The sequence below is a fragment of the Helicoverpa zea genome, chromosome 15, assembly GCF_022581195.2.
Source record: "Helicoverpa zea isolate HzStark_Cry1AcR chromosome 15, ilHelZeax1.1, whole genome shotgun sequence".
In the NCBI taxonomy this organism is placed as follows: Eukaryota; Metazoa; Arthropoda; class Insecta; order Lepidoptera; family Noctuidae; genus Helicoverpa; species Helicoverpa zea.
Window position 1 is genome coordinate 6094051 of NC_061466.1, and position 11874 is coordinate 6105924.

Consider the following 11874-nt stretch of genomic DNA (forward strand, 5'->3'; position numbering starts at 1 on the left):
TCCCTAACTTTTGAATGCAACAAACACATTATTATTTTATATTAGGTATTTGAAATCTCAAAAGTTTTTTCCCAGTAAAGTCTACATATATACCGCAGCATTAATTTCCAGTCACCACAACAAATATTGCGGTATCAAAAACTGTCATAAAATAAGATTATAGGGGACTGAGTTTAAGACCTAAACGGGATAATTTAGGCCATACCTACCTCACTAATAGTCTTGAACAAGGATTAATTTGTCACAGCTATATAATATATCGATATTATTAATATTTTAGATGAACAAAGCCCACAACCACCCTAAGCTGGGATTAGTTTGGTCCTAAAATACATAGATTAATGTGTGTTTGTTTAACAAAATAAATAATAGATCTAGAAAGTTTTGATCTGAACTCTCTTTACATGGATTGACGACCAATGGCCCAATGGTCACCATGCCGGACTGCCGAACCTGAGGTCCTGGGTTCGATTCCCGGTTCGGTCGACATGTGTGTGATGAGCATGTTTGTTGGCCGTGGTCTGGGTGTCACAATATGTGTATATCAATATGTATATATGTAGCTATATGTAGTTTATTAGTTGTGTTAGCACCCATAACACAAGTTAATTAATAACTTACCATGGGGCTAACCGACTGTGTGTGAAAATGTGTCCAGACATTATTTATTTATATGGATTGTTTGGTTTTAAATTATTGATGAATTATTGTTGTGCACGGTGTTTGATTTTTTTAAAATCTATTTTATGTATTGTATATTGAAATTATATCTACAATTAGTTTTCCAAAAATAAGTATTTTTATTCAACATTAACCTATTTCCCGCGGTTTCACCTGCGTCCTGCCCGTGGGAACTACTGCGCTCACCGAGATAAAATATAACTTATCTTACTCGGGAAAGGAGAAGCTATTGGAAATAGTATTGCAATAATTTTTCAAAACGGTTCTGTAGTTTCGGAGCCTTTAGAGTACAAACAAACAAAACATTGTTACCTCTTTATTATATTTATTAGATACTGGTATAGAAAGCCCAAGAACTCAATCATCGTTCATCGCCCTATCAAACCAATTGAACCCGACCGAAACATTATCCCAAATAAAACTGCCTTTTGAGAATGGAAACCCAAACATTTAAAAGGCTCTCAATATCAGTAATCCTGTACAACGGGTTGTGATCGTTTTGTGCGTAACGTTATATTGATGAGATACGATTCAAAAACGATTCTACTCGATTTTCTATGGTATGTATTTTTATATCGATAACGTTATCATACGCCACGCACTGTGCAGCGTTTGGTTGAGCTATGAGTACTTGTGTACGTCTAAAAGGAGAGTAGGTACTATTGTCATTAATATTGAGAGATTGTTTTGAATAAATGGCAAGCGTTCGTGATAAGGTATTCCGTTTTTTATTGTGTTTTGTTCCTGTTAAAACAGATATGTCAATAGAATCAACCCTTGGTAGGTACGTAATAGCGTAAAACCAATGTGGTTTTTCGTTTTTTAATTAAAAAATACGTGGTAGAAAATAACAAAACCAAACATTCTCAAAGACACTAAAAGTGTTTAAACTTTCAAATTCCTTACACTCTCGCTATTAATTGAAAACAATAACTTAAACGCTACAAACCGGGGCTTGTGCGAGTAACTTCATAGGCTGGAACGAAACCCCAGTGTAATGGAGAACTAACTTCTAGCGATCTAACTTGGCTCTAAAGTTAATAAGAAAGTTAATAATGCAGCAAGAATGCTGGTAATGAGTGCTTGTGTGAAACGAAGTGGTTGGGTCACATTCAATGTTTGCTTTGCTAGTTTCTGCATGAGAACTAAGACAGTCTACATAACCCAAGATTCTCGTAGTGAGACTATATGTATAAAACTATAGAGAGGTAACTTTTGATTTACAAATCGATCTCTGTTTCCCGTAATTATGAATTACGATGATGACAGTCAAACGAAAGAGATAATTTTAATTTATATGTAATATACATATGTATCAAAGCGCATTTATATTAACAATTTTCCTCATTTATCAGTAATTTACATTCGTTTATTTTTACAAAAGTCACTTAAAAACATAATTACCAAAGGCAAAGCAATGATAACGAAATAAATTGCAAAAAAAAAGAAATAAATTCGATTTAAACGCTCATTACTGCAGGCAAATATAAGGGTAATAACAGTTTTTTACTGTTTAACAGTCTTTGAAAGCTTTCTAAGCGAACGTTGTTTATTTTCACGACTGTTTACTTTTCCTTATTGGAAATAAAGATTAAATATATCAGATATCAATTCGAAGAGGTAGAAGCTTGTTTTATATTCTGTTTTATGTACGTAGGTAAGGCAGAACGTAATAACGCTTGGCGTCTTTGAAGGCTCACTGGCAGTATGAATATTCAAGCAAGTAAGTACTTCTAGATCTACCGTTCTCTTGGCTTATTTGTTCATTCTTGAGCTTCTGCACTAGAAATGAAATAGCTGCTACCTACAATCGGTATGTGAGAAATATTTAGATTTTTATAGAAATAACAATTAGTTGTCTTCAGCCAATTTTACTGTCTAAATGTTGGACAAGCTTCTTCATCACATTGAGATTAATAACCAAGTTTGCTCAAGGCAGATTGCTCTGAATGCTACAATGGCCAAATTCAGCTCTGTTTTTCTTTACCGTTAGTCAGAGACGTCCAAGATTAGCTACGCAGCTAGTCAGAAACACGATTAAAATCTGTAATAATCATAAAAACGGTAACCAACTCACATAAAAAAGTAGCAATGTTTATTTAGGCAGATAGGAGCATACTCGCTCAAATGACACTATAATTAGAGTGCTTTTCAAATCTGTTTCGTCCATTCCTTTGCTAAAAACGTTCTGCAAGTGCAGTCCTCGTTAAAATAAGTGCATCTCAGTAATTGGCACTGCATTTCACGGCAGAATGCTCACGAGTGATTGTAGTTTGCAAAAGAATTGCAATCAAAGAGCAAAGCTAGTCTTTAGGGTATTGCTATGCAAATGAAATGATTACTTCGTATTGAAACTTTTAGCTTAGACCACAACGAACATATTGGTTGAATTTACTCTAGTTGGAGTTATGAGGTTTATTTCTATAAGCAGATTACAAAAAGGGGTCCCTGAGAAAGGATTGGGCCAGACAGATTGGAGTACAAAAGACGCAAAAATAGTGCTTTACCCAATCTAGGTTGAGTGATCTGGTGACTCTTATTATTTGCAAGGTTGTGGTAGAAACGTTTTTGTTGCTTTTATATATAAAAGTATGCAAAGATTTTTTTCAGCGTATACATAGTTTGGTTAAGTCCTCACTATGTCAACAAAAGTACCTAGTAAAAGAGAGCCCAAATTTTTCCTAAGAGAATCAAATAGGTATATTTAAATAGGTATCATTTTTTTTGCTTTAGGTTTATAGGCTTTATAACTACTTTAACTAAGTGTTCTTTTCCTAGCTATGTTGAGTTCTTACACGATGCAGCTGTGTACCCGAATTTTACATGAAGCAACTGCCCATTTTTCTTATTTCCTGAAATCCTTGTATGTACTTTACACTGAAAAAACCTTGACATAAGGATGGATGGCGGAGGATGTTTTAAATGTATTTACAAAGATTTATGCCCGGAATGTTCTAATTTATTTTTTTGTTTCCGCCTTATTTGTTTCCGGACTTAATGTATCGAACTGGCAGTGATGAAGTATATAAACTTGAAAATTAGCTTATTTCTACTTATGAGAATTAATTAATTATTCAAGTAAGTTAAAAATAAATGAAGAGCATACAACATGCAAAATTATCTTGAAAAATATTTTTACTAACACTAAGCTAGCTCAAAATTACTATTAATTTCCGAACCCAAGTTCCACAGCATTGTAGCCTAAAATTCTGCATATACTCGAAAATTGCACAAAAGAAAATTATACTAAATGTTCCAGAGAAAATATATTTCACTTTTACAACCGAGTTCACAGACTGTTTTAAAGGTCAAAACATTTATTACTTGCAATTATTTGTGGCTCAAAATTTTAGTAGCAGCCGTTAAACACGCACCTATAGATATCTCTAGTGGCCGTTGCTTTTGACAGGCAATTAGAATCGCATCCATTGGGACCCCAGACGATCTCAGGCGATAAACTGAAAGTGAGAATAATGGTAAAAGTTTTTCAAATTACCATGCCGCAAATGCGTTTGAAGTGCAATGAATTTTGGTGACAAAAAATGTTGATTAGGGTTTTTGTTTTCAGGCGAAAATTAAAAATAATTATGATTAAGGCTTCGCACACTTTCGATTCCAGACACAATAGAAAAACTTGACGCTCAACATGTTAATGTGTTTTTAACACAAAATTAATTACAATACTTCGATAACACCACAAGATACAAAACCATTACTATTGCATAATATTCCAATAATATTCGTAGGAAACGAGAGAAAATCCTACCTACAAGAAGACGCTTTCATAAAAATAAAGACAGGTCGCTTGCTTATTGCCTAAGACCGTCCACAAAAACCTTTTCAGCTGGCTCTTTCAATTTGCCTGAGACGACAACAGTACCGCAACGTTCGTAAAAATTCAAATACCTCCACTGTAATTTTCAACCGTGCACGCTAGTACCGTACAATTGTTTGGCTTTGACAACCAATTATCATCTTGACATCGTACGCCTATTGTAAACCTTGAATGGAGTCCAGTAATCTGATGTAACCGTAACTCTCACAAAGCATTGTCTGTTTTCACAACTTGGATATTTTCACAGCGTTTTTCCACGTGATGCGGAGTAGCGGACGTTGGGAACTAACAATTTTCTACTGCGTTAGTTTTTGGAATTAAAATAGGTTTGTAACAGTACGCGGTTCGTTTTTGTGCTATGTTGCTTTAGTGCCTTGTAGCTTTGTTGTATACTTGATTGGTAAAGAAAAAATACCAAGTAAAAGGACTACTGTAGTATTCCATTCTGAAACTTCTTTTAATATTGCTTTTTTCTCTTAGGTATAATAAAATCTTATGCTTAACAATAAGGAATTATACGGTACTTACGACGTACGACTTATAGGTTTAAAAAGCTGAAAGAGATTCAACAACCACGTAATGTTAACTGTTTCAATATACCTATAGCAAGCTATTCAATAACACGATACTTAATTTCATAAAATGACCTGCATTTTAATATTAGAAAACATTTCCGAAACATTATAAGAGAAAACGTAAGCAACGGAATTTTACAGGAGGCGACAGTTACGGACGGAAAACAATAAAAGGAGCGACATATCCGACACTAAAATTTAAATAATATACTATTCCTCGCAATAGTTCGTTAGTTTTTTTTTTTTTTTTTTTTTTTTTTTTTTTTTTTTTTTTTTTTTTTTTTTTTTTTTTTTTGTGGGTAGTTTGGAAAACAACACAACTAAAAAGAGCTCTTCTGTATTATTTTATTTAAAAATATATAAAACAGTTATTTTACTGTGCAAATGCAGTAAAGCACTGCACTCATCTTAGATGCACTCAGTTTTTTATTAATTTTATCTACTACCACTTTCAAAATCACTGCTACAACATCTTTGCAACATGGACCTATACACCAAACTGACTAGCTGCATGGAAGATCTGTCAAACACCTTCACTTCAAGAATGGCCACTTATGAGGAAGAATTGAAGAACGCTGGCAGCACTGAAGCCTCTCATAAGACAATTGCCAGCCTGTCCCGTGATTACAGTGACTTTAAGTGTCTTGTCTGGAAGACACTGAGTGCCCTTAAAATGCAAGTTGAGTTGCTGACACTGGGCTTCGATCAACATGAGATGGCTTCTCGAAGGCAGGTTCTTCTTCTGCATGGTCTGCCGGAGCAGAAGGGCGAAGATACTGTGTCCCGGGCTGTCTCAGTTTTGACAGATAAAATGAAGCTGGGCAATGTTTCTGCACTTGATATTGCATCGTGTCATCGTTTGGGAGCAGATGGTGGCAAGACAAGGCCTCTGTTAATCCGTTTCCAGAGCTACAGCCTGCGCAGCGATGTTTGGAGGAGCAAGACAGTACTGAAGGGCTCCGGGCTGGTTCTGTCTGAGTTCCTGACCAAGCCTAGACATGACACATTTGTTGCCGCTCGAAAACATTTTGGCGTTAAGGAGTGCTGGACATCGGAGGGCAAAATAGTGGTACTGCTTCCAAATAAGTCACGCCGGAAGATTGAATCCTTGGCGGAACTGCAGCAATTGATGGTGCAATTTCCGACGTCTGCTACCGTGGCTACTGAACCAGGTCCGAGCGCTCGGTCACCAACCAACAAAACTCCGTCGGGGAAGAGATCGAAGCGGCCAACAAAATAGTTCGTAACGTGTTTTCTTTTTTATTGATTTCTATGTCGGTCACTGTTAATTACTATTTTGTTATTTATTGTCCTGTTACTTTGACATTTGACATAATTTGGCTCGTTCAGAAACCTACTCACAGTGTAGACACGTGTCTTTTGATCTCTTACACTAACTGGCGAGTGCATCGAGATTTTGAGATAGCAGGTAACTGTTATTTAATATTTTAGTACCTTATTTGTTTGTTATATATTTTTATAGAACTATTTATATATATTTATTTTTTATTACGTATATTTATCATGTTTGATCATTTTGATGATAGTTTTGTTTCTTGCTCGTCGTCTTGTGCATCTGATGAGAGTTTTGCTAGTGCGTTCAGTGATGACTCAGTAAATCTTCGCGATCAGCTCTCTACTGCCTTTTCACCATACCGCAAGTTCTTTAACATGGTTCACATAAATGCCCAAAGCATTCCCGCTCATCATGCGGACCTGTTAAGTTCTTTTGACTCCAGCCTTATCCATGCCATCCTTGTTTCAGAAACATTCCTCAAACCAGCACTTCCTTCCACTCAATACTCCTTGCCCGGCTTCAAGCTTGTGCGTAATGACAGAACTGGCAAGGGAGGCGGAGGGGTAGCCATTTATCTTCGTGGCGACATGCCATATAAAATCGTTGATAAGTCTCCGAGTGATTATTCCAAATCTGCTGAGCATTTGTTCATAGAAGTCACTTTTAATTGCAACAAATTATTATTGGGGGTTTTCTATAATCCAGTATGTACCATCGATTATTATTCATCTTTTGAGGCAAAACTTGAACATCTCACACCCTTATATGAGCACACTATTATCCTCGGAGACTTCAACACTTGCTTGATTAAAGATGATGTGCGCAGCCGCAAACTCCGTTCTCTTGTCTCTTCTGTCAATATGCATATCCTTCAGCTTAACGCTACTCATCATGCCCCTCACTGTAATCCTTCTCTTCTAGATCTCATTCTAGTATCAGACCCAAGCAAAGTAGCCACTCATGGTCAACTTCCTGCCTCTTTCTCATATCATGACCTTCTGTTTCTATCTTACAAGATTCGTCCACCTAAGCGTAAATCCAAATTTCTTTTCCTTCGCAGTTTCAAGAACATTAATATGGATCGTTTGAGGGAAGATGCGGGCAATATTGACTGGTCTCCTGTTTACGACTGCAATGATGTAGACACAATGGTCTCTGAATTTAATAAGTTGGTGTTGGATCTCTTCGACAAACATGCTCCTCTCAAAAAGGTTAGAGTGAGACATCTTCCGGCCCCGTGGTTGTCGGAAAATATTAAACAGATGATGGCGAAAAGGGACAGGGCAAAACGACGTTATAGAAGTAATCCCAGTGAGGAGAACTGGACTTCGTACAAGAGGCTGCGGAATCGCTGCAATCGTCTGTGCAGAGATGCAAAGAGACGCCATATTCATAACTCCATTAAAAACTTTGACACTGCACAAGTATGGCAATTCCTCAAGTCTTTTGGAATCGGCAAGGCTGCTAATGATAGCGCTTCCGATATGGATCTTGATACGATCAACGCACATTTTTCGAAGTCACCAGTCACGCTGGATGACAACGTTAAATCGTGCACTCTCAATTATCTGTCAAATGCTTCTTTGCCAAATTGTACTTCATTTTCCTTCCATCCAGCTACTGACGGGGATATTAAGCGCTCAATTTTATCCATTTCCTCAAAAGCAGTAGGAGATGATGGGCTTCATCTTCGAATGCTTCTTCCCATTCTTGATGTACTTATTCCTGTGATTTTACATCTTATCAACTTCTCCCTATTTACCAGTTCCTTTCCTTCAGCATGGAAAAAAGCCCATGTATTGCCTTTACCCAAGGTACCCAATCCCTCCTCCGTTTCCCAGTTCCGTCCAATATCCATACTTCCAATCCTCTCCAAAGTCCTTGAGAGTGTTGTCAATAATCAACTGTCTCACTTTCTTTCCTCTAACAGCCTGCTGAGTCCATACCAGTCTGGTTTTCGTCCAGGCCATAGCACAGTCTCCGCTCTGGTGAAAATTACGGATGACATCAGACTGGCAATGGAGCACCGGCGCTTAACTGTGTTGGTATTACTGGATTTCAGTAGTGCTTTTAACTCAGTTGATTTTGACATCCTCCTAGGTATCCTCTCCTCTCTTAATATATCTCCGTCTGTAATTGTGTGGTTTAGTTCCTATCTTCGAGGTCGCTCGCAGTCGGTTCGCTCTGACGAGGGTTCCTCTGAGTGGTGTGATCTTGCTGCGGGTGTTCCTCAAGGCGGCGTTCTCTCTCCTCTACTTTTCTCCGTTTTTATTAACGCCATCACAAAGTCACTTACTTCACATTACCATCTCTATGCAGACGATTTGCAGCTTTATCAACATTGTAACCTTGAGGAGCTTCCTAGGACGATTGATGCCATCAATAATGATCTTGACAACATAAGTCAGTGGGCTAAGAGCTTTGGACTTTTAGTCAACCCTTCTAAATCTCAAGCTATCATTGTTGGTGGCAGATATTTTCTAAATAGGTTACAATCTCCTCCGCCGCTCTTGTACGATAATGTTACTATAACTTACTCTTCGCACGTCAAAAACCTGGGTGTGCTAATGGACAGTCACTTGTCTTGGGGTAAACACATTGCGGAAGTAAGCAGGAGAGTATTTTGCACGTTTCAGTCTCTCAAACGGCTCCAAAAGTTCCTGCCTTTTTCAACAAAAATTACTCTCGCTCAGTCGCTTCTTCTCCCACTTTTAGATTATGCTGATGTCTGTTTCCTTGATGCGACTGAGGAACTTCTAGATAAGCTCGAACGTCTGCAGAATCTGTGCATCCGCTTCATTTTCGGGCTCAGGAAGTACGACCACGTGTCGGAATTTCGAAGTCGGTTGAAGTGGTTGCCTATTCGGCGGCGTCGAGATGCTCACATTCTTTCTTTTCTTTTCTCTCTTCTCTACAATCCTCGCTCACCAAGATATCTTCGGGAACGTTTTGAGTTTCTTGTTCCGAGAGGCAAACCTTGTCGCACTTCCTCATCTCTCCTTCTTCGTGTCCCTTCCCACACTACGAGCCGCTATGATGGATCGTTCACTGTTCGTGCTGTGAGACTGTGGAATTCCCTTCCACATTCGATACGCGAAAGCCCATCGTTGGGTGCATTCAAGCGACGAGTAAAGGAATACTATTTATCGACATGAATGATATTTATATTCGTATGTATATATATATATATTATATGTATTATGTTTATGTATTGTGTAGTTTTACTACATATATATGTTTAGTATATTGTTATTTGATATTTTTGTTTAGTTTTCAATGTTTGTTGTGCACTTTTTAATCTACCCTACCACTATCAAATCTCTCCATGGCTTTAAGGTTGGCTGTAAGAGAACCCAATTCTGGGTTAAGCTCGCCATTGTACATAAACTGTCTTTTTTTTTTTTTTTTTTATTATTATGTATTGTTAAGTGTGCAATAAAGAATAGAATAGAATAGAATAGTTCCTCTATAATACAGTGTTAATATCAGTTCTTATATTCAGTACTTAGTAATAAGCGTATACGATACGTTAATGAGAGCGAGTAAATGGACCTCAATGATTCCTTGAACTTTTCGTAAAAGATAATGGTAGGTAAATACGTCAGCTGTGAGTTTCCCGCAGCACTTTGAGAGAAACTTTCATTTACAATAAAGTAGTATGAAAACAAGTTTAGTAAGAACAGAGCTAAACAAAAATATAATCTTAATATAATTCACAAAAAATATCTTCCATAACAATTTGCAAAACAGCAAACGCAAAAAGTCTCACGTTTCTCTTTTTTCGCCCAAAATGGACCTAAAGTTTGTAATGCAGCTAATTTTCATACGCTATAATATCACAAGAAACAGGTTGTGATTCTGAAAATCGCGAGAAGACACGACTCAATTTGGCAAATTACAGTCCCTTTTGGGGCACAAACTCGAGATATACTTTTTAAGATATACGTAAGTGGGAAGGATTTGCTCAGGGCTGACAAATTCAGTGTTATTTGTATCACACCCGAAAACGTTTATAGGAGCTTACTGGAAATTGTTCTGTGACGTAAATAATACATCATGTTCAAAATTGCCACTGTCATGTTGTATTAATACGAAGTGTTATTGTCTTCGTGGAAGTGAAGATCATTTAATGTTGGTATTTCTAGGTATTTCTTATTGTTCTTGAGAGACAATATCTGAAGTTTAATACGTTTTCCTTTTGTATGTAACACCTGTATAAACATTCTTGGCAGACGTATACCCGTAGTATTAGAAGTCAGAACTCAGACATCAGTCTTACCACGAGGTACTGGGTTGTACGGGTTACTGGGTTGAGGTGATCAGATAGACTTGTGAAACACTGGTTCTTAGCTGCATCCGTTGAGACTGAAAGCCGACCGAAACAAGTTGGGGAAAGGCTCGGAAGATTATGACCTGTATAAACCAGCAGATTTAAATAAGATACATCACAGAAAGAGACTTAATTTAACTATCCCAAATTGAAAAACTATTTTAATATTTCAGTCTTGCTAGATCCATCTCAAGTTTTTAAGTTTTCTTGGACGAATTAGAATTAAAGAGTTGTACGAATAAATTACCGTCTAAAACAAACTTTATCTGCATTTTACTATTTGAAGTCAGATAACGTCATACATACTATATGGGATTTATACAGTGTTTTTTTCTAGGAAAAAATCGAGGGTGTATTTATTTAGTGCCATGATAAAGAGCAACATAAACATTTCTCGAAAGCATCTCCCAGACTTCCATCTTGCAAATGTGGTACATTTTTTGGGGCAACCCAAGCAAGTTGTTTGCGTGATAACAACTAATTATTCTTCACATGAACAGAGGCCTCCACAAACTAGTTCGATTCCCTCAGAGGGCCACATAATGGCTAATTGAATTACCCGAAACTATCTCCCTCTCGACAGTGCGGTATTATGGCTAACTTTGTTTTGTTGTGTATGGAGTACACTTACGAAGTTTTGCGACAACATTTTTCTATTGTGTACAGTTTTGAGCTAATCTTCGATATATTGGAGATGAGGTAAAAGTATCTTTAAAGAACATAGTAGGTATATTTTTACTTGATGTTGTATTTTTTTTCAATTGCAGCGGTAAGTACTTTAGGTCTATTTAGTGCAGTCTAAACTACTAAAGATTAATTACCTTATAAAAATAAATCAACAAAAATAAACTTTTGGTTTATGTTTCAAATATTCAAAATCTTAAAAACTTTTATTGTACTGTTCACTGTCAAGCCTTTCATCTCAATATCACAACTTGAAGCACTACATTTGTTTGTCTTAATTAATTTCAAAACACTTTTAACGCTTAAATTTAAATCTGAATATCATTTTAGTCTCCAAAACTTTTAATTACCATCTGACGTTGTCATCTTATGCGTGTTTGCTCATGAAAAACATTTTATATTTGAACTACTAAAACAAAGAAATTCACATTAACCTTAACACTATTTGAGTCTTTCTTTAATTAAAATTTGT

General features: G+C 36.7%; 1 protein-coding gene across 1 annotated transcript; it reads left to right on the forward strand.

Moving 5' to 3' along the window:
- The first annotated feature begins 5368 nt into the window (after positions 1 to 5368).
- Positions 5369 to 7451, forward strand: LOC124637077. Its single transcript, XM_047173401.1, has one exon. The coding sequence runs from the start codon at positions 5573 to 5575 to the stop codon at positions 6329 to 6331; it is 759 nt and encodes a 252-aa protein (XP_047029357.1). The 5' UTR covers positions 5369 to 5572; the 3' UTR covers positions 6332 to 7451.
- The last annotated feature ends 4423 nt before the right edge of the window (positions 7452 to 11874 follow it).

Excerpts from the sequence above, each read along its gene's own strand:
- LOC124637077 (XM_047173401.1), top strand. The coding sequence starts at position 5,573 with ATGGACCTATACACCAAACTGACTAGCTGCATGGAAGATCTGTCAAAC.